Here is a 27,526-nt window from a genome sequence, read left to right on the forward strand (position 1 = left end):
CACTGCGATTTTAGCGTGTCACCCCCAGCGACGCCACTGGATAGGATGGGCTGTGAGTCAGTGCAAGGCATGAGAGGGAGATGCCTTGAATGTAACCAGGAGGGAGGCAGTCCTTTGGGCAACCCAGCACTGCCCTCCTCGCTCGCTCCTGCTGCCCGCAATTCCTTACACTGAGGCTGGCTCCCCTATGCGCTCTAAAGGAAGGGCGGGCCTCGCTGTCTCCTGGGAGCCATGGCAACCGCCAGCCAACCGGTACTGGGTACGAGTGTCGCCGGGACCAATCACACGGTCGCATCGTGCGGTCCCGCTCCGGAGCCCTATTGGCCCTGGCGAGGCGATGGCGGCGTTCCGCGCATGCGCGATGCGCGCGAGTTCTGTGAGCGACCGGTGCTGCGCTGACAGGGCCGCAGCCATCCCTGCCTAGAGTGCGGCTCGAAGTGGGACTGACGGCTGCCGCGGCCCGCGTGCGCTGCGTTTTTTGATCGGTGCTTCAGGAGCCTCCGCCGCCAAGCATGTTCCTGACGCGGTCCGAGTACGACAGGTCAGTGGGGGCGGTGCGGAAGGGCGCGCGGCCTGGTCGGTCCTGGGCTGGGGCTGAGTCACTGCGGGCGGCCTGCTTGCCTGCGGGGTGGGGTGGTGATACTCCCCCCCCGGGGCCTTCCCGGCCTTCCTCCCAGTCCTTGGCTGAAGCTCCCACCAGCCGTGGCTCCGAGGGGGACCCCGTGGAGGGGGTGTGGGCTCCCCTGCTCCTCCCCCCCCCCGGGCCTTGCTTTCTGTGTAGGTGTCTGAGAGCCCAAGCCTCTGCATGTCTACTCAGAAGTCAGTTCTATTAGAGTTAGTGGGGCTTACTCCCAGGTAAGTGTGGATAGGATTGCAGCCTCAGAGCCCAAGCCTCTGAGAAGTCAGAGTCCCATTAGAGTCCCACTCAGAAGTCAGTCCCATTAGAGTCATTGGGGCTTACTCCCAGGTAAGTGTGGATAGGATTGCAGCCTCAGAGCCCAATCCTGTGCATGTCTACTCAGAAGTCAGTCCCATTAGAGTCAGTAGGACTTACTCCCAGGTAAGTGTGGATAGGATTGTGACCTGAGAAACTTCCAATAATCTCTGTTGTGTGAAGCTGTGATGACTGGAGGTGGTTTAAACTGATGCTTTCCACCTTTTGATAAATGTATTCCATAGGATGCAAGTCCAGGCATAGTCCAGGTGAACTCAGCTTCCAGGTAGGTAAGGTCAGAGGCGAGGTGCTCCTCTTGCGCTCTGCAGAAGCCCATCACAGGCTGAGAGAGGTGCACAAGCATCAGACCTACTTTTGAGTTTCTCTTTAGTGCCTTTTCTCAGCCCAGTGGAAAAAAGTCAAAGTCAGCCTAAACTGCAGACATGTCAAATATCCCTTTCCAGTGGCTCTGCAAAAGTTGCCAATTATTTTTGCTTTTGTTATAGCTTGGTTATAATAAATCTGCTCTTCATCTTTATGGAATGTGTGACTATTTCTTGAACTCCAAGTTTGTCCAATTGAACTCTGTTTTTGGGAGAACATGTGAATGGCAGTGGAAGGCTTTCTTGTTCTTTAGAAGCTAATAAATGAGGCACCTAATAGTTATCAATACTGTAGCTTAGTTGCTGGCACAGATTCACATTTTACTTTGACCATGGGAGATAGGGCCTAACTATTGTGAAGCAGTAATGCAGTCCAGTGATTTTTCAATCTTTTTCATGGCACACTGACAAGGCACTAAAAATGTTAAGGTACACCATCAGTTTTTTGACAATTGACAAGGCACACCATGCTGCCAGTGTGGGGCCCACATCCCCCATTGGCCCTACTAATGAATGACCTTCCCCCAAATTTCTGTAGCACACCTGTGGACCACTTGTGGCACACCAATGTGCCATGGCACAGTGATTGAAAATGGTTGCTGTAGTCTTATGTGAGCTATTGTGTAGGCAAGGCCTCAGTCACTTTCCTTAGTCATAGTGATTAGCCTTCCAGGTTTCACTTTTGTTTTCAGTTGTGCTGAATTGGACAGAGCTAATGCATGATTCATCACACTCCACCAGCTCAACCTAATAACATTGTTCAGTATGCCAGTCTAGAACCGTTTGGCTCAGAAGGTGATAACTATATAAGAACATAAGAGCAGCCCCGCTGGATCAGGCCATAGGCCCATCTAGTCCAGCTTCCTGTATCTCACAGCGGCCCACCAAATGCCCCAGGGAGCACACCAGATAACAAGAGACTTCATCCTGGTGCCCTCCCTTGCATCTGGCATTCTGACATAACCCATTTCTAAAATCAGGAGGTTGCGCATACACATCATGGCTTGTACCCCATAATGGATTTTTCCTCCAGAAACTTGTCCAATCCCCTTTTAAAGGCGTCTAGGCTAGACGCCAGCACCACATCCTGTGGCAAGGAGTTCCACAGACCGACCACGCGCTGAGTAAAGAAATATTTTCTTTTGTCTGTCCTAACCCACCCAACACTCAATTTTAGTGGATGTCCCCTGGTTCTGGTATTATGTGAGAGTGTAAAGAGCATCTCCCTATCCACTCTGTCCATCCCCTGCATAATTTTGTATGTTTCAATCATGTCCCCCCTCAGACGTCTCTTTTCTAGGCTGAAGAGGCCCAAACGCCATAGCCTTTCCTCATAAGGAAGGTGTCCCAGCCCCGTAATCATCTTAGTCGCTCTCTTTTGCACCTTTTCCATTTCCACTATGTCCTTTTTGAGATGTGGCAACCAGAACTGGACACAATACTCCAGGTGTGGCCTTACCATAGATTTGTACAACGGCATTATAATACTAGCCGTTTTGTTCTCAATACCCTTCCTAATGATCCCAAGCATAGAATTGGCCTTCTTCATTGCCGCCGCACATTGGGTCGACACTTTCATCGACCTGTCCACCACCACCCCAAGAGCTCTCTCCTGATCTGTCACAGACAGCTCAGAACCCATCAGCCTATATCTAAAGTTTTGATTTTTTGCCCCAATGTGCATGACTTTACACTTACTGACATTGAAGCGCATCTGCCATTTTGCTGCCCATTCTGCCAGTCTGGAGAGATCCTTCCGGAGCTCCTCACAATCACTTCTGGTCTTCACCACTCGGAAAAGTTTGGTGTCGTCTGCAAACTTAGCCACTTCACTGCTCAACCCTGTCTCCAGGTCATTTATGAAGAGGTTGAAAAGCACAGGTCTCAGGACAGATCCTTGGGGCACACCGCTTTTCACCTCTCTCCATTGTGAAAATTGCCCATTGACAACCACTCTCTGCTTCCTGGCCTCCAACCAGTTCTCAATCCATGAGAGGACCTGCCCTCTAATTCCCTGACTGTGGAGTTTTTTCAGTAGCCTTTGGTGAAGGACTGTGTCAAACGCCTTCTGAAAGTCCAGATATATAATGTCCACGGGTTCTCCCACATCCACATGCCTGTTGACCTTTTCAAAGAATTCTATAAGGTTCGTGAGGCAAGACTTACCCTTACAGAAGCCATGCTGACTTTCCCTCAGCAAGGCCTGTTCATCTATGTGTTTTGAGATCCTATCTTTGATGAGGCATTCCACCATCTTACCCGGTAGGTAAATGGAATTGCTCTTGCAAAAGCTGTCACGTTTGTACTGTCTTTAGTCAGTTAGCAAAAACTTGTGCCATTAATGCAGTAGTTACCAAATAAATACTAAGTATTTTGGGGGAGAAGATATTGGACTATTGAGAGGCACATTTTCCACATTCATGATTTAATTTTGGTTCATATTTTGTTATATACCACAGCTCTCCACTGCTAAGTGCTAACCCAAAATAAATTTGATTTTGATTAGTTGGTTTGCATTGCTTTTGGAAAATGCTTGGAATCTGACAATTTTCCCAAAGACATAAGTTTCATAGTTGTGGAGCAACCACTTGCTAATACTTTGTTGCACGAGGGTTCTTGAGTATTCATGGAGAATATTGAGGCAGTGGTTTCTTATTCTTGGTATGAAATTGCAAGATTAGATCTGATGGGATCTAATCTAATTAGATCTGATGGGACAGTTTTGTAACTACAAAGTACAGTATTGAATTCAGAACTTGTGGTTCAATTGGTAGGACTCATATTGCCATTAGGTCTTCGTGTCTTGGGGGAAGTGAGAGAGTGGTGTCTGGACCAGGGGGGTTGACAGCCTAAGGCCCGTAAGCCGGTTCTGGCCTGCCAATGAAAATAATCTGACCCACAGTCTTGAGGCCGTCATCGACCAATGGGTATTTTTACCAAGGAAGCAGTGATACGGGATGCCCCGTTACTGGGCAGGCAGCTCTGCCATTGCTTGTCTGGTGTGCAGCAAATCAGGCTGCAGGCTTGGCTCCCTTAGCCAAGCTCAGCATAGCACGGAGATCATCACCCCAGATGTTTGGCAATGACCTGATGTTCTATGGACGAAAAGGTTGCTAACCCGTGCTCTAAGACATTGTTGTGGATTTGTATACTATAGTGCAAACACCAACACACAGAGTACATTATTTGACGAACAAAGTTAGATTTCAATGGAATGTAAATTTGTATTAGTGCTGAGGAATAGATATACAGATATATAGACTTGTTCATTCACTAAAAGAAACACGCTCAGTTCTTGCATAAGTTTTGTTAGGATAAATTTTCTAAATCCCTATTTTGTAGGCTGTAATTCTGGGATAACTTACTTCTGAGGAAATGTCTAATGGGTTTACCTTTTTATGTTTCAATTGTAGGGGTGTGAACACCTTTTCTCCAGAGGGAAGATTATTCCAGGTGGAATATGCCATTGAAGCTATTAAGGTACTACACGTATTTTAAACTATTATGTAAGCAGAACACCTCAAGCTGTTTCACAAGGCTGAAAAGATTGGTGAGAATTAGGGTTCAAAATTTAACTCTGCTATGAACACACTACGTGGCTTCAAGCAAACTGATCCCGCTGAGCCATAGTTTCCCAGTTACAATATGGGGATGATAATACTTGCCTCTCAGGGTTATTTTAAGGATTACATCGAGATAATGCATGTGAAGCACTTTGCACGTTCAGAATATCCTACAAATACTTATTATTGGAATGGGAGATGTCAAATCAGTGGATTCAGATTCATATGTAAAGTTTGAACAGTGTTATCCAAAATTTGTGCTGTTTGGTTTGGAGCAGAGAATCTGAGAGAGCACAGTCTATGAACAGCCCTGATCCTACTGGTTTTTCCAGTTGGGATTGACCTGATATCAGATTAGTGCTTTATCTAACCCTATTGCATACAAATGCAATTTTTGTAAAAGCTAAACTCGGATCATGGAGTGATTCAGTGCATGTTTACACTGTGTGCATTGGGATTTGCTCCTAGGTAAGTGTGCATAGAATTGCAAGTCTTAAGTCAGACAATGTCTGTACCTCCTGATGTAATCACATCTATTAATAATGCTCCTAAATTAACTCATTATCCAGTATTTTTTCTCCACCACACTCTGCTTCCAACATTTTCTTTATGTGGAATTGATGTAACTAGGTGAAATGCACTAGCTATCCTGGATCTATCCCCATGGTGGTGGACTATGAGTTTTATGCTTTGGGCCTTGGAGCTAGTATGCTATTTATTTCTGGTTTTGTGAGCTAATGTTGGAATGGAGGTGCTGCAGTTGTGCTTTCACTAGGTTACCAGCTATCCCAGTTTTAATAGGGAGAAAAGTCACATTTTCTCTATGATCAAGGGGAAATGCTTAAAAAGTGGTGATGCTTTCTGTGTCTAGAGATGGCCACCTGCCTTTCCTACAGACACATTCCAAATTCTTCTTTACAATTACATAGTAGTATTCCCTGCTTCTTATTACAATATGCTGTTTTGCAAGTAGGACAGAAAAAACAACTTGCCACATCTGAAAGAATCAGATAGTATTTCCTAACCTGAAATCCAACATATCTGCAAGTAATTTGTATACTTATAATTATCCGTTCCAAAGCATTAGAGTTGGGCTAGCCAAACTCTGGCCTACAGGCCAGATCCAGCATTCACCCATATTATTATTAACAACAACAGCATCTACCGTTTTTCAACAAAAAGTTCACAAATCCCTCCCCTCTGTGAGCAGCTCTTACTGTTCTGCTGCTCTGCTACTTCATTCTTCAGCAATGTGGCCATAGGGATGCTCTGAGCCATTGCTGCTATGACCCATTGTCCCAGCAGGCTTTGCATCAGGATGTCCAGGCCATAGACACGACTGCCCAGAGTGTTCCTATGTCCACATGGCTGAAGAACGAAGCAGTGGAGCAGCTTAGGAGACCAATTGTAAAATTAAGGATTGTTGTTTGGTGCTCCCCATACGCATGCAGGCACATGCCTAACTCCCCTTGCCTCTGGAGGCTTTTCTGAGCCCTGCAGAGGATGCTTGCATTCACCTGTGGCCTCTGTGGTGTTCAGAATGGCCATTTCGGCCAAAAAAAAATATGTTGGCAGAAACTTCTGTTTTCCGGAGGTAAACCAAAAGTGATGATTTTATGCCCTATAAGGCATTCTGAACCCTGCAGAGGCTGCAGGCAGACATGTGGGGCCTCTTCAGGGCTCAGAAAGGCTCTGGAAGCAAAGGAACCTCTGCTCTCCTCATCTCCAAAGGGGGCACGCGCAGGATGGGGCACAAGGTAGGATCTGCAGATCCGATTCGTGGTTAACTGAAACCACGGATACGGGTGCTTCCCTGAATTTAGTCTCTAACAGGCAAGTAAGTGATCTCAGAATGCCTTATAAGGCATAAAAATGTCACTTCTGCAAAAAAGTTGCTCTTATTGTCATCAAAATTGCCATTCTGAGCCCCGCAGAGGCTGTGGGCAGACACACACGGCCTCTGGGGGGCTCAGAAAAACCTTCAGAGGTGAGGCGAGCAGAGCTGCCCTTGCCTCTGGAGTGTGGGGGCGTTCCTGTGTATCCATGGTTTCAGTTAACTGTGCAAGGTTCTGGAACAGATACTGGGGTATGCCTTTAGTTGTAATTTATACAATAATATATGGTTTATTTTATATTTATAATGCTTGATCTCAGAACCTTTTGCCCTTATATGGTTTACTTAGAAAAAATCTCTTTAACTCCATATGAGTGGGTCAAGGATTGAGCTTTAAGAGGTGATGGATGGACATGTTAATATATTTTCTTGTATTACTTTCAGATATTTTAAATTGGATTTTTTAAAGGGACAATTTTATATAAATGGTGTGTGTGTAATGGTGAACTTATAACAATTTTTTAAAGTTCACCTTGGAAGAAAACTGAAATGTGCTGCTGTGAAATGAATCATCATCTCATGTCTTTGTGAGTCATGGAAGAACATTTAAAATGTTTAAACCATTTTGTGCAGCATCGTAGTAAGGTGTTAAAGTCATAAACTTGGGGAAGAAAGTATATCTGACAAGGGGGATTGCTTCAGAAACATGAAAGGTATGGTTTAATGTTCAGGCTTCTATTAACTGTTGCAGTGTGGTTTACTTTTTGTACCTTCTGTAAGTAAAGCATGTACATAGTAGTGTTCTGTTATTTTGGGTCTGGTCAGATGAATATCTGAGTATGTATACAAAGTTCTGCGAAAATATCAACAGTGGTTTACTAGTACTGATCTTTCTCTCTGTTTTTTTAAAACAAAAAGCTTGGTTCCACAGCAATTGGAATTCAGACTTCTGAAGGGGTTTGCCTGGCTGTGGAGAAGAGGATCACTTCTCCACTTATGGAACCCAGCAGTATTGAGAAAATTGTAGAAATAGATTCTCACATAGGTAAGAGTAATGAACATGTATTAATTTCTACAGTAATTGTACTGTATATGAATGTAAATATTCCTCTGCAGATTGTTTAATGACAAGTTCATTCTGAAATGTCTGCAAGCTCTGTGCAGGCTTTTAAATTTTTATTTGGTGAGGGGTTAATAGTTATTGGTAATGGTCACTGGTTTTCCAGGCTCTAAGCCAGCAGGACATAGTTGCAGGAGTAGGAAGCAGCAGCTGTAACTTGCTTCTACTTGACCTCACTAGTGAAAGCTTGTCCCCAAATTTAGAAGTCGGAGGGCAGGGAATTGCAATGTAAACGCTTGATCTACAGCCAGCTTCTGTACTGGAAGCTTACCGATTGGACCACTAATGTTAGCCTGTCCTCTATGCTCAAGACCATTTCTTGCACTTTGGCACGCACACACCCCCAGCGAACACAGCTGATGAAACCTGAAGCTTGCATCTGAGACTATATTCTCTGTGTCTATTCCTTTTCCTGTTTTTAATATTATTCCTGTCTTTCTAATCCTGATTATTTTTCTTAGAGTGGTTTTACTTTTACCTGGACACTGTAATGAGTAGAAACATCTTTTAGGCTAATTCGTGTTTAATCACCTCTAAACAGATAACCTTGATACTTCCTTGTTCCTTTAAGGCATAAAGGAGACCAACAGACTACTTTGTACAGTATTTTTATATGTGAACTTATAGTGTGTGCTTTGGAACTGCTGAGCTTCTTTACTTAATTCCAGATTTAGGAAGAAGACAAATTCCCTACCATCTCAAATCTCTTACTTTGCCACTACCTTTCCAGAAAAATAAACAATACTAATTAAGAGGAAAATGAATATATCCTACCCAGCAGTTTCTAGGCCTTGTCCAGATTTCATTCCCCTGTGCTTCTGAACAGACAAGAGTTCTTTGAACTAGGATAGAGGAAGAGATGCAGACTAGTTTATTTGCTGCTTTGCTCTGTGATGATTTGTTGCATTCATAGCAGAAAGGTTTAGCTGTTTACATGATAATGCTTCACTTATTTGGCTGCCACCTTTTGAAACATAGCGTGTGTGATGTAAGGGCACTCTAACTCACCGGAAGTTGAAGCTTAATGGGCTGAAAGTGGATTAATGACTAACATTATCTCCATCTTTCTCTAGGCTGTGCAATGAGTGGTTTAATAGCTGATGCAAAGACCTTAATTGACAAAGCAAGAGTTGAGACGCAGGTAAATACTTCAGTGCTGATCTATAGTGAGTCTCTATTCCTGCCTTTTAATAACATGTTTTTTTATTTGTGTCTAATAAACAATAGAACTGAATACAGGACAGCCTGATGCTCTGTCCATGTGTTAAATATTAGGTGCTTCATGGAAAATAATGAAAATGCTCTTTTCTATAAAAATATATAAAAAGTTGCTTTGTAGAGATTAGAATGAGGTACCATATTGTGTGCCTTATATTGTTAGCAGCATATCTCTTATTGCCTTGGCTCAGTATCCATTTATTACCTTGCCTGAACATTTTAAAATCTTCAAAAGAGCATGGGTTGGGAAGTGTGCACAGGAAAGATCAGGAGGCAGCCACACCTGGAAAAGCCTCTCTATTGCTGCAGGGACAACTGTGGGTCAAACCATCTCTTTCTGTTTACAGCTGTAGTCTTCAGGGGCATTGGTCCTCAGAAAGTATTACTTGCAAACAACACGAAGTTCAAAAGCCTGGTATAGTGAATCAAGTCTCAAGTCAAATTGTTGTGGCTAGACATTCACAGTGTTGGTTAAGTAGGAGTGGGGCCACCTAGTGGTCCATAGATCTTAGTAATCTCCTGTCTCAATTCCTTACGACTGCTTTGCAGTACCACATTGAAATTGGCAAGCAAATACCTTGAGTGGTGGTTCCTCTTTGCCAGTCCGTCTCTCTACATTGAAGTGTTCTCTTATTTGCTCTGCAAGGGATTTCTGTCAGGTCAGAGAGCATGCTATGGGCTGACATTCTTCCTGATTGGGAAGAGTTGGGAGAAGCTTTTCCCCCGGCCTTCTAATGTCGTATAAGGCATTAAAAACTTCACTTCCAGTTTCTCTGTGAAACCGGAAGTCGCATGCTTTGAGTCTGAAGCTCAGTCTGAGCCCAGCAGAGGCTGGGGATGGACCTCCTTGGCCTCTGCTGAGCTCAGAAGCCTCTACCAGGGGCAGCCCCCCGGACTGTGGGAACAGGTGTTCGCCCATATCTGCAGTTTCGGCTATTTGCGGGGGGTTCAGGAATAGAATCCCTGCGGAATATGGGGCACTCCTGTATATCAGGTAATGTGCTAGTTTTGTTTTGGTAGAGGTCTCTAGCGGCACCAAATGAGAATATCGCCCATAGCATCTTGGGGCATCCTCTCTGTTTACACTAGGATAGTACCTAGGGTTTTTACCCATGGGGTCTGGACTATGCTTAGGCTACTTGTATAGACACAGCTGGTAACATTATGACTGGAAAGGGTTTGGCCTCGCAGTACTGAAGACATTAGCTGATGCTGATCTGAAGGGTTGTTTTGTCAGATCCTCGGCTCAGGTGTGCTCTCTGCTCTGTGTGTGTGTGTTTAAAAATGACTTGTGTAAAGGGATATATTAAGCTCTTATCTTGTCTCAGAATCACTGGTTTACATACAATGAAATCATGACTGTCGAGAGTGTGACACAGGCAGTGTCCAACTTAGCATTACAGTTTGGAGAAGAAGATGCTGATCCAGGTGCTATGGTGAGTAGGTGCTTGTGCAAATTATATTTTGAATAAATATCCAGTTATTCAACTCTTAAGAGCTAGTGCAGTGACTGAGGGCCAAATCCTATCCAATTTTCCAGTGCCGGTGCAGCTGTGCCAATGGGGCATGCACTGCATCCTGTGGTGGGGAAGCAGTCACAGAGGCTTCCTCAAGGTATGGGAACATTTGTTCCCTTACCTCAGGGCTACATACCTCAGGGCTACACCGATGCTGGAAAGTTGCATAGGATTGGGTCCTGAGGCCCAAACAAAATATGCAGTTATTCTATGAGAAAATACTTCCGTGGGTTTAACCTCATGTGGGCTTTGAAACCATGTGTTTTTTACAATTCTTGTGTTCACTTCATGGCTTTCTTGAATGCAAAAGCTGTGCTATTCCCTCCTCCAGCTCTGGCCAGTCATTCTTCAGCAGACTTCTTGTCTGCATATACCTCAGTAACAGTTGCCAGCCAAAAGGGGTAGGAGAAAGTGGGAGAAAAGGGGTAGGAGAATAATTAGAATGTGAGCTGTACTGAAGGAGGGTTCTTCTGGAAGCCAGTCTAGGGTGCCATCTCACCTCCTCCAAGGACTCCAAAGTCACAAATCTCAAGCTGCATAAGTTTTGTAACCATACTTCAAAAAGCCATGTGGAAGACCCCAATTTCATGGATTAAGAGTTGAAGAAGTAGGAGACAGGTACTTGGATTTCTGTGACAAAAAACTCATGCATGTCTCATGGATAAGGAACCGCATGTGGGTTTCCAATCTAAAAGTGTGCTCATTTTGTGCCCATTTCCATGTGACTTTTTGCACGTTTGGTTTGGGTTCAAGAGACTTCACTTCAAATTGGAACTTCACTGACTTGAATCTTGCCTGTGCCATGACTTTTCAGTAGGTGGCCTTAGACGAGTTGCTGCCTTTTCAACTCCCCAGGTGCAATATGGAAATAGTACGTACCTTATAGGGTTGTTGTAAGGACAACATCAATAAAATACATGTGAATCATTTTGCACACTTAAAAAGCACTACACAGATGCTTATTATTCATCCTTCTATGATTTTGTTCTAGTCAAGGCCATTTGGTGTGGCGTTACTCTTCGGAGGAGTTGATGAAAAGGGACCACAGCTGTAAGTTTGATAGTTGCTGCTTTCGTTTGTTTCATGTTGTTCAAGGGCAGAATAATCTGCTTAAACTACTGCCACTTGGTCAGGACATGGGGCACCTTAGAATTCTGTGCAAGTCAAAGGGACGTGTTGACAGATCCTTAGAACTCTGTTTAAGCAAGTGAGGGGAGATTGAATTGGTGACATGAGGTGATTCAGAACATTGAAGCAGCAACTAGACCCAGTTGTGCCAGTCACTGTTGCCTTCACTGAAGGTGGGGTAGAGGCAAACTGCAAAGCTGTTATCTGGCATGGAAATAAATGGAAGTAATACTGGAGGCCACTTGCCTGTAAGTAAATTTAATGGTTGCTCAGTGACTGTAAAGTCATCTATGATGGTGCAAAACTTATGATACTGATAATTAGCAATAACATACTATGGCATTTCAATGAACAGGCAGCATAGCATGATGTATTTTACTTCAGTGGATGCCTTCATAGCTACATTGCTGTGGGCTATAATGTTCCAATGCAGCTATGGCTTTCTATAAGATTGGGGTGCAAGGCTGGCAGCTTGTATAAAAACATGTGCTCAGTTGTTGAGTGACGTATTGTCACATCAAATGTAACACTTGCATGAATCTCAAATGTTTGAATAGGTCAGAGTAACGAAGAGGAGGGTACAAATGTTCCTTAGTCTTTTCAAAAGGACTAGCAGAGCTACTAGTAATATAATATCTATAGTATGTTATAACATTTCTTAGGTGGGGTTGGGAGAGCAGTTGTAACCAGAAGCTCTATGTATTTCAGAGTTCTAAACTCTCTCTAAGGGAGCAAGCCTTTCTGAATTTTGTAAGAGAGACTGCTTAGTTTGAGTGAGGAGTTTGCAGCTTGCCACATTCAAGGACAAAAAACAAAGGGATACACTGATTAAGAAAGGGGGGGGGAGAACAAAACAGACCAAGGATTCCCTCCCTGCCGAAAACACACTCCGATCAAATTTTTCAACTTTGTTTCTAATAATCCAACGTGTTTCTTAACGTTTGTCTCCTGCTATACCACTTCACATGGTCCACCTATTGGAAATACCACCAGAAGTAACTGGTGATGAAGTTACTTCCAAATTGGGAGACCAGAGAGGTTTGGAGCAGGTGGGAGGGCTTTTTTGAGCTAGTGAAAAATACACGCTGGAGCTCTGTGCACTTGAGCCAAGCCTCCTACTGCTGATTGTTGCTTTTATTGCTGGTCTCTCTGTCAACATCACCTCAGGTACTTGAGAAACACTGATCTAACATGTAACTATCTTCAAGTGTGTATTCTCCTTCAGGAATAGTTGCATATATTAGGCAATACCTTACACTTTTTCGCTCACACTAAAAAAAACCCTGGTCTCATGAACTTCGGACAATCCTCTCAAGCTGTTTGAATACTTCCAGAATGTTTAATTTCTTTGACGTGTCAGTTTTTAATTTAATTACAGTTTGGAAGGACTGTAGGGTGTGATTGTGTGGATGTGTTACATGCACTCTCCCCTTTCTTGTCCCATTTCATTAAACGTTGTTTAGCACTGATCTTGACACTGGAAGCAAGTGGCACGTGTTCATTCTTGGGTGTCTAGATGCCATTTGCTTCAAAATAAGACATAGACTTTGCTGCACCTTAAGACTTATTTTTCTAAAGCAGTGTTTCTCAAACTGTGTGTTGGGACCCACTAGATGGGTCATGAGCCAATTTCAGGTGGGTCCCCATTCATTTCAATATTTTATTTTTAATATATTAGACTTGATGCTACCATGGTATGTGACTGCATTTGGGGAACTGTTCCAGACCTGTACATTGAACAGGCTACTCTGTATATGTTTTAACAATGATAGTAAATGGGACTTACTCCTGGGTAAGTGTGGGTAGGATTGCAGCCTAGGATTGTTAAAAATTTTCCTGCTTGATGTTGTCACTTCCAGTCATGACATTACTTCTAGTGGGTCCTGATAGATTCTCATTCTAAAAAAGTGGGTCCCGGTGCTAAAAGTGTGAGAACTACTGTTCGAAAGGATTAACCTTCGTAGTCTGACACATGTTGTTTGAATTGTGACAAGAATTTTCTCAGTTGAATCTTCATCTTAAAAGTATTACACTTTTATTTCTTTCATTGGGTTTTTAAAGAAGGAATGTGTAGTCCCTGCTGACAGTCAGTTCTTATTTGTACAGTACATATTTGTACTCTGGCTTTCAATACATGTGTTTTTAGGATAACTTACAAAATCAGAATAAAACTGTAACACCAATAGTTAAAACAAAGGAAGATAACACCATAAAATGTCATAGGAGTTGAAAGCTAAGTGCCTGAGAAAATAAAAAAGGCACGTAGTGGACATAATGGTGGATGCCAGTTGAGCCTTCCTGGGAAAAGCATTTTGGAGCAGAGCACTGTGACCAAAAAGCCCCTTCCCCCAGTTATGTCCACAGCAGAGTTCTTTGGAGAAGGGCCTCCAGAAATGGCCTCAATTCATTGGAAAGTTGGTGTGGAAGCAAGAGTTCATTCCATGTCCCAAGTTATGTAGAGTTTTAAAGGTAAGCATCAGTACTTTGAATCATGACTGTAAATGAACCAGGAGTCAGCGTAGTTGTTTAACCACTAATGAAACATGTTACTGTCTGGTCCCATGTAGCAGCCTAATGACTGCATTTTGAACTAAGTGCAGTTTCCAAGCAATTTTCTCTAGAAATATCTGAACCAACTCTAATAGCCTTGCCATGATGTTAGAGGTAACTCTCTGATTGCCATGCACGTGTTGTATTTCTGCCACAAGAAGCAGGCTTGAAGGTCCCCATTCCTGTTTAGCCCCATATTGAGCTTTTGCTTACCTTGTTACCATCTTTAATTCATTGAGTATACTGCATTATTCCTTTTCTGGAGAACTACTTGCCATAAGAATCTCTTAGTCATTCTCTTGTCATCTCGCTTGATTAGATTTCACATGGACCCATCTGGAACATTTGTACAGTGTGATGCAAGAGCAATTGGATCAGCTTCAGAAGGTGCACAGAGCTCCCTGCAAGAGGTTTATCACAAGGTAATATGCGGTCTGGATAGCATGTCTGGCCTGTTGGTTTAGTCCCATAAAACACATTTTGTTTTGTAGATCCCTGGTAGGAGGAAAGGAGTAAGTGGACAAGAATGGCATTCTAGTATTATCCACAATAAGAATTTTACTATGATTGGCACTATCCTTGTCCCTAATAATTTGTTACTGGAAATATAGTAAAATAGTTGTCTCCTGATGAATTTCTCTGGGGATAACGTGTTATCTACCTGCTTATCAAATACATGCCACATGAAACAAACTAGGTTAGTGTTAATTGGTTAGCATAAGCATTATAGAACTAATGATCAACCTATTATTTTCTTAAAAATGGTGGATCAAATGTTTATGATATGATTTGCATCTTTCTGACACTTGGATATTTTGTATTGTAATTTTTATTTGTAATCTACCCTGAATCCTTGAAGATGGGGGGAGGGTTATAAATGTTTAAAATAATAATTTCTTTGAATTGTGTGTACTTAAGCTTAGTTACAGTGGGAGTAGAGGGAGGTGTAAGGGATTGTGCAGAGACTTCTCAGAAAAAGTGGATTTTTAAAAGGCCTTTGAGCTGAACCCACTTTTCCAAAAGTTCAAGGCAGCTTACAATACTTGACAGATAAAATACAAAATAAAATTCAAAGAATTAAACATTTAAAATCTAAAACATAATTTAAAAGCTAGTGTAGCAAATAGTAATAACAATTCTAAAAACCCATAGGTGGTGGTAGGTCACAACCATATTGTTTAAAAATATGAACCTATCTGGGTCATGTTGTATAAACAGATAGCAAGTAGAAGACTTTAGATGCTTACCTTCTCTGTAAATGCCCTTCTGTGATTACCGGTGAGCTAGGAGCAGACTTCTAATCTTTAATGTGAAAGAGATCCAGTATATCTCACTGTAACAGTTTAGACTTGTAAAATGATTTGCCCAGTAACAAAAGTCTTGCATCACTCAATAGTAGAGGTATTTCAGAGGGAAAAGTTGTGACCATGGCATGGGTAAATAGTTCTCATACACATGGTTTCTAATTGATTTTGTAATATCATTTTGGTCTTGGTCACCATCTTGTTGGACAGAAGGCAGAAGTTGCAACTTCTTGGATGCCACTGCAGATTTAGCCTACTTCTCTCATTTGTAGTCAGGTTCAGAGAATTATCCATTCCGTGTGGTAAGCTTTTGCACACAAATGCTTGCCATGTGGAGGCAGCCTCCATATTGCAGCCACTGTACATGTTGCTCCTCTTTGTTTCTAACTTTCATGACTTCTTTTAACAGTCAATGACACTGAAGGAAGCAATCAAGTCCTCCCTCGTCATTCTAAAGCAAGTTATGGAAGAAAAACTGAATGCAACCAATATTGAGGTATGTCATTACCCTCCTGAAAAAGGCAAATAGCCAGGGAATGTCAACACAGGTATCAAAGTGGGTTAGACTTGTCACAGGTGTAGTGTCTTATGACAGTTAGCTATATTTGAAGATCTCAAACTTATTCTCAAACTTAGATTTTTTAATTATGTGCACCTGTTTTAATTATTGTTTTTAATTGCTATTTTTGTATTTTTAATTGTTGTAAGCCGCCTTGTGTACCCATGGGGCAAAAAGGCGGGATATAAATTAATAAAATAAATAAAAATAATAATAATAATCCCTGCTTCTTTGTTAGCTAGACTTGAGATGAACTTTAGCTTTGAAGTAAGCATTCTAGTATCCTCTGTCCAAATGATAATAGCCCTTTAACTTTTTAACACCATTATTTATGTTCACTGAAAAAATTCTTTATTATTGGTTAATTCCTTGGCCGCCTCCTTATTTCTAAAACTGAGCATTATGGTACCTTGAGATTGTGACAGTGTAAATCAATGCCCTGTTTAAAGTTTGCAGTCTTCTCTCATTTAAGGCTCCTGGGAATGTATTTCCTGATCACTGGTTGAGACTGTAACAGACCCTAGAGCATAGATAGCCTGTCTATAGGCTAAGCAGCCTATCGACAGACAGACAGACAGACAGACTAAGCAGCCTATCAGCACAACTTAGCCTAAGACCCTGCTAAGTTGTGCTGCTAGAATTCCAGAATCCTGGAATGTTCAGGAAGAATTTCTAACAAAATCCCATACATAGTGTGGCTGTTTGTCTAACTATGGTGAAAAACAGGCACACTGTTTGGGGATTCCCTTTAATCAGCAGTGCATCCTTGGCATTTCTGTTAGAGAGAACAAGAATGGTATTACCTTTTGTGAATTCTATAAAGATTTGATGCAAAATCTGACATGTTGCTTTTTAAAGTTATCTGCATCACAGAGCAAATGCAGTAAGAAAAAATTCTCACCACTCATGAATACTTAGTAACTACCCTAGATACTCAGGTACCTGAAATTTTTGCCAAGTAATCAAGCTCCAATTCTCAAGTCGCCTTATCTCTGGGTCAGTCAGAGGGCAGAGCCTTTCAACTCTGAACAGTTTCGGTTCTTGCTAAAGCAGGCTCATTAGTTTCTGTAGCAGCTGTGGCTTCGGGGCCAGAGGAGGCAGTGCCAAGCGCTGCTTTGATTCTCAGGAGGCATGGGGGGGGGGAAGGAGCAGCTGCTTTGTATCCCCTGCTGTGAGCAAGAGGAAGGCTGCAACCCAATCCTCCTTTACCTGGGAGTAAGCCCTGTTGACTATTATGGGGCTTACTTCTGAGTAAACACACCTAGGATTGAGTATCAAGTCGTTTGTCTGCCCTGCCTGCTGACTGGGCAACCAGAAAAGCCTGGAGGAGGTCTGGGCGGAGCAGGCAAGCAGGTAGGAAGCCAGTGAGTCTGCTGAGGCTACTTAGGCTGAGGTCTAAGAATGGGCTGGCTGAAGTCCCTTTTCCTTGCCACAGTTGCCTACAGCTCCCCAAGTCGACCCTCTCTGCCCCGCCTTTGCCTTTCAGAGGAGGGGCATTGGACCACAATCGTAGCCACACTTTCCTGGGAGTAAGCCCCATTGACTATAATGGAACTGACTTCTGAGTAGACATGCCTAGGATTGGTCTTTTTTCTGTTAAACAGGTGCAGGCAATGGGGGGGGGGTGTGGGAGAATGTGAGGCAAATGATTCTGGACCTTTGGAAGGTGTGGATCAGTGAGGGGAGGAACAGTAGGAGAAGTGCTAACTGCAATTATGAGATGGGGGGATGTGCCTGAGGGAGGGGGTGGGGTGGGGAAGAGGAGGAGAGAGAAGTGCCAATTGCCTGCTCCTGTATTTGAGAAAAAAGAGTGCAACCAAAAGCCCAATCCTAGGCATGTCTACTCAGAAGTAAGTCCCACAGGCACATCCCCCCCCCCAGTCTTTGGCTGCAATCCTAACCACACTTTCCTGAGAGTAAGCCTCATTGAACAAAATAGGACTTACTTCTGAGTAGACCTGGTTAGGATTGTGCCCTTTGTCATGTCATGATTTAATTGTATTAATTATATTAATTAAAAATTAATTGTAATTAAATGTAAGTAGAAAACTGGGAGTGTACTTTGATAATTTTAGTGCCTTGACAATGTGCTGTGAGCTGAAAAAGGTTGAAAATGGCTGTTCTATAGTAACTTTCCTGGGAAATTCCAGCTGAGGTTAACCTTTTATTCTCCTCAGTTCCCTTTCGCTACTGCAACCTGGTTCCTTTTTGCAAATGCAGGTATTTGGCAGAAGTCTTTTTTTTTTTTAACCAGGATGGGATCCTCCTTTCCATCAGAAATTCAATTCAGGCTACAATTCAATTCAGTATACAATTCAATGCACTGTTACTTAAGAATAACACCCATGGAAAGCACAGGGTCTACTTTTGAGTAAAAAGGTTTGCAAATATATGCAGCTGCATCTCTCTACTGTGAATTGAATTGCACACTCTCAGTTATGTGTTATGGGTTGTATGTTATATGTAGAACTTCTGGCTTAACACACCTGACATCTTAAAGGAGAATTTGATTCATGGTTCTCCTGCAGTGGTTCCCAACCTTTTTCACTTGCATATCCCTTGGCAGCCCATTTCCATAAATTGTACCCTTCATATTGGCAAAATGTTTGTAATAATACAAGCCCTCCTCTATATGAAAGCCCACGTATTTCACAGTGTTTTCTCTGTCTGTCTAAAGAACAGAAGACTGCCTTTGCACTGTTTTGCACCAAAAGTGTGCTGAGAAATTCTGGATGATTGAAAACCAGCACAGTGAAAAAGCTGAAACATAATATGGAAAGTGATCAATCACTGGTTCATAGATGAATTGATGACCAAAAACTAGCTATTGGTGGGGCTTTCACAGCCAACTAGCTACCTCCCTTCCTGCCTTGCTGGTCTTGCAAGGCATTCTGGAGCACGACCTGCTTTTTTCTGCCATTATTCCATTCTTTTTCAAGAACCCCTAAAGGTCCTGTTGAGTGTCCCTGGAGTACATGACTACCAGGTTGGGAACCACTGTTCTACTGGTATGTTGTTTACAGTGCACTTATTCTAATAGTGTTTACAAAAAGGTGGTGAAGATCAGAATTTTAAAGTATAAAAATGTATCTTATGATCTTTTACTATGTTTTTAATAAGAGACTACAGTTCTTAGGTAACAATTAGTGGTAGGCTATTTTTCAGGATCTGGCCTCGGGTAAAATCAGACAAAACTGTAGTCAGACAACCCCTAAGTTTAACCCCTGACTTATCCGAGGGTCATAGAAAATTCCATGTTTTTTGGCTCAAAACTTGCCCTCAGCTTTTATGTGGGTTCGACTTACTGGCGAGTATCTGCAGAATATGTGACTGTGTCTGTTTCAAGTCTGTAAGTAAGTTCAAATGTTGCCCTCTTATACTATGAGCAAGTAAGAAAACACTGGCATATTTCTATTCAGGATATGGGATAGATGCTTATCCTTCAGCTTTTTCATTAAGTAGCTACTGGTAATGGGTTATATCTTGCCATATGTTTGAACCCTCAGAGCTGCCTAGAAATTAATCCACTCAAGTCCATTAAATTAATGGAAACACGAATATTGATAAACCCACAGTTAAAGTTTAGATTGCAACCAAATAAAATCACAAAAATCATGTAAGAAAAACCAGTAATAATAATTGAATGGATATCCACCTCACCTCCTGAGCACCTGCCAAAATAAGTCTTAACTAATTTAGAAAATGTGGATAGAGCCAGTCTGTAATGGGCTTCCCTGGTGGGAACAGTCCAAAAATGGCACTGCTGCTAAAAAAATCCTTTTTTCTCCCCATTGGCCTGGCCTGACAAGAAATATACTCAAAGCAGAATCATCTCTTAGGATCTTGATATATAGGGAAGTTGGTAAGCAAAGATGGTGTGTTAGGTCATCTGGGTACAGACAATTTTGGGTACTAAAGGTTAAAACAGAATTTTGAATTGGTGGTGTAGTGGGTGGGTGGGCAGCCCACCCTAGGTAGCAAGCCAGAAGGGGGAACCGCATGGCTGCAACATGAGCACACATGTGCTCTGGAGTTCTAAAGAGTCCCTCAAGCAAGACTCTTTAGAATTCTGGAGCACACATGTGGTCGTGTTGCTTGCCGGCAGACGCTTGCTGGAGAATCTGTGTTTATCTAATGTATGAAATATTATGCATATGATATTTGACCATACAGAGATGTAAAAAAATTAAGACCTATAAATGTTGGAAGTATGCAACCTTGGATACCAATGTGTTACATGTAAGGTGGAACTGTACTAATGCCCAGTCATATTGGTTGATTGTAGAAAATGTTTTCTATATTTCATTTAGGAAATGTAATCTTGTGACACTGTAATAGTGTTTTTAAATTACATTGTGGGAATTAGGTGGTAAGATAGAAAACTACCATTGAACTTGTTGACTGCAGCTAAAATAGTATGGGCATGTAATTAGAAATCTAAGTTTGAAAGCTTGCAAGAATTTTTTAGAAGTGAGTCAAATGGACAAAATTGCAGAATTTGTAAGATTGAGATGAGGACTAATTGTCACTTCTTTAAAAAAATTTAATCTTTTATTATTTATTGGAACTTTGTTTAAAAAGAAATCAGATCAGCTTGTTTCTCTATACATGTTTAAACTTGTATTAAACCTGTATTTTGTTGTTGTTTTTTGAAGAGATGACGTTTCCATAGGCTCATAATTTTGTAATCTAGTCTGAGCCTAATAAAACCCTCTGCTTTACATGGTGGTTACAGAATTACTGAGATGTGCAGGAAGTGTTTTGAACTTTTAGGAAAAGCCCTGTATGAAAACTAGGCAGTAGTGTTATAGTGAAAAGCTAGAAGTGTTACATTTGCAATTGGTTTTCTGTGGATTAAGATCTTCCATGTCATCCAGAATACAGGCATCCCCCATATCCCCTAAGTTCTGTTCCAGACTAGCGGATAGGTGAATCTGTGGATACCAGGGATGCCTCTTCACACCCTCCAGAGGTGAAGGGCACTATGCTTCTCTTGCCTCTGGAGGGTCTTCTGAAACCTGCAGAGGGGGCTTCTCTGGCCCTCCTAATGACTTTTAAGGACATAAAAATGTCACTTCCGGTTCTCTGAAAAACCAGTAGTGATGGTTTTTTGGCTTAAATTGTCATTCTGAGGCCTGCAGAGGCTGCAAGCAGACATTTGTGGCCTCTCCAGGCCTCAGAAGACCCTCTGGAGTAACACCCTCCAAAGGGTGTGGCTGGCACTGAGGGCCTTCCAGCATCCATGGTCAATTGAACCTGCAGTTATGGGGGACCCTGTACTTCACTAACTTGGAACTTTCAAGATATGTAAAGGTAGACCAAATCTTGCAACGAACTTGGTAATTTTCGTGCTTGCACTGATTATTTTTTTAAAAAGATAAAACCAAGTAGCACCTCAATCTGTCTCTTGCCTATGCTCTTTTTCTAATCTTTGGGAGGCTCATTACCATCCTTAAGTATGATTGCTCTCCGTTCCCTCCAGAACTGTACTGTAGTCCATTAGGCTCAAAGAAATATGTTGCAAAATAAAAGTGGTCTTATTAACCCGACAAAGGAAAAGCTGAATAGTGAGCTTGATATTGACTTGTTCTGCATGTGCTGTTGAGAAATAGAACCTATTGGAAGTCATTTTGGTGTCTGGCAGCTATTTTAGGGACCTGGTATGTGTGAGGCTAGAACTTACCACTGGCTAAAATGAGTTCAGACAGTCCAATAGTAACATATGTTCCATCATAAGTTTTCTGCCCTGTTTCTAGTGCTGTATCTTCCCAACGTGTATAGTAAAATGTAATATTTTTACTCTGCCATTGCAGCTTGCAACAGTGGAGCCTGGGATGAAGTTCCACATGTACACAAAAGAGGAGCTTGAAGATGTCATCAAGGACATTTGATGAGGGGGCAAACCTCTCCAACTGCCTCATTCCCTGATCACAGCAAACTGACTCTTCAGTTTTTTTCCAGTGCCCGTAACTTTATTTCAGCAGCATATATGCCTGCTCTTAAACAAAGGCTGAAAGATTTTTTTACAGTTTCTGTACATAAAAAAGATCTTCAATAAGAGGAAACTAGAATAAATCATTTTGTTACTCTTATCTCATTTCTTCTATAATAAAGTTCTGGAGTGGGTGGAAAGTTTAAAATTGGTTCTGAGTCTAAAGGGGGGGCATATTTTGCAAACATTTTTCCTTCTCCTGTGAAATGTACACTCTGCTGATTATATTGGGGAAGACACACAAAAAGGTGGGGAAGACACACAAAAAGGTGTGGAAATGAGACTGGGCTCCCCACACACTGCATGCTCTGTTCCCTGGCCCTAATATTGCCGTGACACTTCAGTGTGATCCTCTTCACTATCCCAATTGGCTGCTGCTTCAGCACCAATTTCCTTAGTATTGATGTTCATCCTAGCAACGATGATACTGTCACTGTTGCTAGGGAGTCCAATTTGAAACACAACCATCGGCACTGAAGCAGAAGCTGCTCAGAACAGTTAACCATTGTGAAAGAGGCATGTTTGTGGGGAATATTTTGCATCTTCACTTTCTCTTTTCACGCTACCAAAATTTGTGCCTGAACATTTAATGTAGTGTAGTTGAAATATAGAAAATACGTCAGTGGACATGAGAGATCCTCCAGTTAAAACTACTGTACAGTACTCCATTTATATGGCACAATTGCTGGTGCCTGGTATCTTTCTCATCTAATACTGCTGTGCTGAATTTTTTTCTTTTCTGGACTGCATTGTATGTAACCAAATTCCAAGACACGTTGTGGCCTTCAAAAGCCATTTCTGGAGCTCCCCTTCCTAGTCAGTTAAATGTCCCAGCTCCCTCATGTGGACTGTGCAGTCTGAACAAGACAATAAATAAGTTCAGTTAGCAAATTAATCTAATTGTGCACCCTTCTGAAATATGAATATTAAAAATGCCTTTTGTAGGCAGAGCAGCTATATCAAGTTGCAACTGTTCATATTTTTTCACATTATTCCTGTGGGTGAACTGAGATGTAATGCTAAACCCTGATTAAATGATGGTTTAGTGTTACTGACACAAGCCTTGGAAGAGATTGCACTCTCTCTTTCATGCATGAGAGGAGGAAATTCTGCTGCTTTCATTCCTGGTAAAAAACAGAATGTAATCTGTTGTCTTATATTAACCCAGTCTGTTTAATCAATATTTCTTGAACGAGCCAGGATATCAAACCACAATTAGGTACCATAGTGGCTATCATAACTGTTGGTTAGGTGACTGTCCTCTGTAAACCTAAGAATAGTCAAATATTGGCATGCGTTGGGTGCAAGTTTAAAAGAAAAGTGGAAGATGCTAGCTAAAATTGATCTCCTGCATTCTACGTTGGGAATGGTGTGTTTAAAATCAGGAGTAAGGAATTTGAAGAGTCATTTTGAGAGAGAGAGAGGTTTCTTTTTATCAAGATATTGCTTGGTTTGTGCAAAGAAGAAAACGTTCCCTGGCACTTACAAAATAAAGGCTTTTTCTGTCTTGAGCGCAGTTTCTGGTACCAGCTACCATGTGATCCTGCCATGATTTATATCAAAAAAAAAGACTTTGTTCTAGAATTTGATCTAATGGGTTGGAGCAGACAGAACACTTTTGGCTGCTGCAAGTTAGCCTGCAATCTAAACCTTAAACAGTCTATCACCTTTGTCCTGGAGATTATTTACAAAAATCTTAATCATAAGATTTCTTATTTGCCATGGGGCAGATGCAGTACAGTTCTATTCCATTTTTTAAATTTTGCCTTCCATATCTCAAATGCAAACAGTGACAGAGACAAAAAAGGAGCTATTGGTATATTGGCTATAGCAAAGATGATTACAAATAAGTAGGTGTAGCCAAATATTACCAAAATACCTTAGAACTGAATATATTGGTTATTGCAGAATATCACTAATTATTTTTGCAAAATGACATTTTCTTAAAATTCTACCCATGCATTGTATGAATCAGGCCTCCACGCCACACACAAGCTGTATTCTATGGTAGTCTTAGCCTGACTTTGTATCTTCATTGCCTGCCTGTACTCTTTAAGGACTTAGATGTTAGGACACTGTTTCTCGGAGTGGTGATTCTGTATTGCTTATAACTCTTACCCTTTCCCCAAAGCACTTTATCTGGGGAGTAAATACAATATTTCTGCTTGAAATCTGGTGCATGCCAAGCAACTTGTTTCTATTGTCATAACTATAGTTTCATAATGGATCACATCATTTCTCAAACGTTGGCAAACATATCTGTAGATCTAAGGTGTGTTTCACTGGCATCCTTCATTCGCTTACTTAACTCTATTGGGACACATGAAGCTCATAATTTCAGACTATTGTTCATCTAGCTCAGTATTGTTGGCAGTGCTCAAGAGCAGCTTTTCAGAAAAGTTTTTTCCCCCCATCCCATTTGGAGATGCTGATTGAACCTGGCAGCTTTTGCATGCAAAGCAGGTGCTCTACCACTAAGCTACAATTTAATTCCCTTTGTTCTGTTGATGCAGAGTTAGTATTCAGGACCATTTTATATTCGTTTATATATATTTAAATCATCTACTTGCTTTTTTTTCCTGGAGTGTTTAATGATGCTGCTTTTAATTGGTGTGCCTGTAAATTAGATACTTGGAGGAAACAATGTATAAAGTCTATGTTTGTGGCACCTTATCTTCAAAACAAAAAAACCCTTAATCCACTCTTGCAACTCTTAATAGTTTTAGTGCTATTTTTCACCTGCTATATCTAATTGTTTAAACCTTTTGTGTGTTTCTCTGCATATTTATTTAAATAGAAAAGTAGTCTAAAAATATCCTAAACTCTGGAAGCAAAGAGAAAGGATTGCCAAAGTGGTAAACGTCCTATATTTATACAATGTTGACAAATCACATATCACAGATCCAAAAATGTATTTAACTTTTTGATAGAATATACAGTATATTACTAAATTGCACAAATAGTCCTGGAATGACTGTAGTTATTAAACTAAAATTTGACAAATAACTAGACAAATCCTGGGTTGACTAGCATAGAGACTTGATGCATGCAGTATGAATGTGGCATGGAAATACATTAGCATAGAAAAATTCCTGTTAAAACATTCATACTGTACAATCACTGACTGATATTTTATATAACATTCTGAAATGCATACTTTTTTGCTATATAAGATATTGGAATAGTTAAGTACTATCTCCTAAGTAGTGAAAGAACTATCCAAAGACCCATGAGATCTTTAAGATGAAGTCTGCAATCTTGAACATAAAGAATTTGGAAACAAATCCCAAATCAGTGTGTATAGATTTACAGCCTTAGACTAAAATTAAGAGTCCTTGGACTATTATGAACTTGTAATTCAATGCTGTCCTATGTTGATACATCGTCAATATGGTAATATTGATACTGTAGTTAGCTAGACAACTCTCTCACCCTTCTAATGCAACTCAAATGCTGGTTTGCTTTTATTAGTTAAATGTGTTCTTTAATCCACAATACTGTTATAATAGCCTTGGATTGCCTCAGCAACTGTAGTTCATGTTGCATACCACTATCATCATTTCTCTGTGTCCTTTTCTCCTCTGCCCTTGTGGTATCATGTTGTAACATTTTCTGTTGTATGTCGCTTTCCTGTCTGCAATGGCATGCTGCTTTTACCTTCCTAGCTACTCATAAAACCATTGTTAGACTGGCTGCATGGTCAAGTCTGTGTCTCTTGGGTTCCTGTGTAACTTTATCTTGTTGTCCAGACTATTACTCTTAAATCCTGAGGATTTATAATCCTGTTTGACAATTCCTTTAAATGTTGCCTTTATTAACAAATGCTTTTTGTCTGTTTTTGTGTTACCTTAAAATAATCCCTTTTCAATTAAAGTGCCCAACCACCTAATATCTGCTAACAAGGAACCAGAGACCTCCAAAATTGCTCTTGGGGTTTGGGAAGATTCATACAAGCAAAGGCAGTCCTTCAGATAAACTGACCCCATACTATTTAGGGTTAAATTTAATATTGGTACTTTGAGTTGAAAGGAACTGGTAAGAGTGTAATTGTTTACCCTACTTCAGTGTGCTCCTGCGAACATTCTGGTACCAACTGAAATTTGTAAACTGTCTTTAAAAGTTGCCCCACATAGAAAACATTGCAGCCTGGATGTCACTAGTGCATGTGAGACTGAGACCATGCCTGCCATTCCCAAGGAGGGTTGCAGTTGGAGAACCAGCTGAAGCTCGTTAAAAGTTCTAGCCACAGCTGTCACTGAGGTCCAGGGATAGTACTGGGTCTAAAAGTATCTTGGCATGGTGAACTTTATGCTGGGGAGGGGGGAGAGTGTGACTCCTTCCAAGACAGATTGTATACATCAGTGCAGAACAGTCGAACCCCTACTCAACAGCACTTTCTTAATATGCTGCATCAGTTATGGTGGGTAGATACGTACAAATTACTTTCTCTTTTAGAAGACAGTACTTCATAAATAGATGCCTGTCTAGTTCCTTTCATGGTTATGGCTTGCAAGCTACATTGTACTTAGGTTATCAGGATGCAAGTACAAATCAAAAGATGTATTTATTATACCTCCCACTTCAGAAGAACAAGACTTAAGCACTGTGGGAGTGGAATGAGGAACATCATCTGTCCCTTCCTGCTGCCAGGAATACTATATCAGCTGATCTGAAAGGGGTGTAGGGAGGTGAGGAGCAAATACAGCAAAAATAACTCATGAAAGGATTTGCCTCATCTAACCATAGTGATTCCCATGCCTTTTCAAGCTACAGTATTTCTTCTTTCAGAGAGGGTAATGGAAACAAATCAGAAATGACATAATAAAAGTCAAGCATAATTGAGGAATGAAGAACACTAGTCCTGTGGGCATAAAAAGGGCATACATTAATTAAAAAGAACAGCAAGCACCATTCACTTACTGAGAAAGACATACTAAAATTCACTTTGGTAGTACAGTTCTAGATTAAGAACATAAGAACAGCCCCACTGGATCAGGCCATAGGCCCATCTAGTCCAGCTTCCTGTATCTCATCGAGCACACCAGATAACAAGAGACCTGCATCCTGATGCCCTCCCTTACATCTGGCATTCTGACATAGCCCATTTCTAAAATCAAGAGGTTGCATATACACATCATGGCTTGTACCCCATAATGGATTTTTCCTCCAGAAACTTGTCCAATCCCCTTTTAAAGGGATCCAGGCCAGATGCCATCACCACATCCTGCAGCAAGGAGTTCCACAGACTGACCACGTGCTGAGTAAAGAAATATTTTCTTTTGTCTGTCCTAACCCTCCCAACACACAATTTTAGTGGATGTCCCCTGGTTCTGGTGTTATGTGAGAGTGTAAAGAGCATCTCTCTATCCACTTTATCCTTCCCATGCATAATTTTGTATGTCTCAATCATGTCCCCCCTCAGGC

At 41.4% G+C, this 27,526-nt stretch overlaps 1 protein-coding gene across 1 annotated transcript; it reads left to right on the top strand.

Moving 5' to 3' along the window:
• The first annotated feature begins 356 nt into the window (after positions 1-356).
• On the top strand, positions 357-22,202 carry PSMA5 (proteasome 20S subunit alpha 5). Its single transcript, XM_066624039.1, has 9 exons — positions 357-541; positions 4,731-4,797; positions 7,633-7,759; positions 8,908-8,975; positions 10,381-10,488; positions 11,561-11,619; positions 14,567-14,669; positions 15,961-16,047; positions 21,924-22,202. The coding sequence occupies exons 1-9, from the start codon at positions 513-515 to the stop codon at positions 21,999-22,001; spliced, it is 726 nt and encodes a 241-aa protein (XP_066480136.1). The 5' UTR covers positions 357-512; the 3' UTR covers positions 22,002-22,202.
• The last annotated feature ends 5,324 nt before the right edge of the window (positions 22,203-27,526 follow it).

Source organism: Tiliqua scincoides, chromosome 4, assembly GCF_035046505.1.
Source record: "Tiliqua scincoides isolate rTilSci1 chromosome 4, rTilSci1.hap2, whole genome shotgun sequence".
NCBI lineage: Eukaryota > Metazoa > Chordata > Lepidosauria > Squamata > Scincidae > Tiliqua > Tiliqua scincoides.

What these genes read in the sequence shown, in the direction of transcription:
- PSMA5 (XM_066624039.1), top strand. Translation starts at nt 513, where the DNA reads ATGTTCCTGACGCGGTCCGAGTACGACAG. An exon ending in AGAAATAGATTCTCACATAG is followed by an intron (nt 7,760 to 8,907) that starts GTAAGAGTAATG and finishes ATCTTTCTCTAG; the next exon opens with GCTGTGCAATGAGTGGTTTA. An exon ending in TGCAAGAGGTTTATCACAAG is followed by an intron (nt 14,670 to 15,960) that starts GTAATATGCGGT and finishes TTCTTTTAACAG; the next exon opens with TCAATGACACTGAAGGAAGC.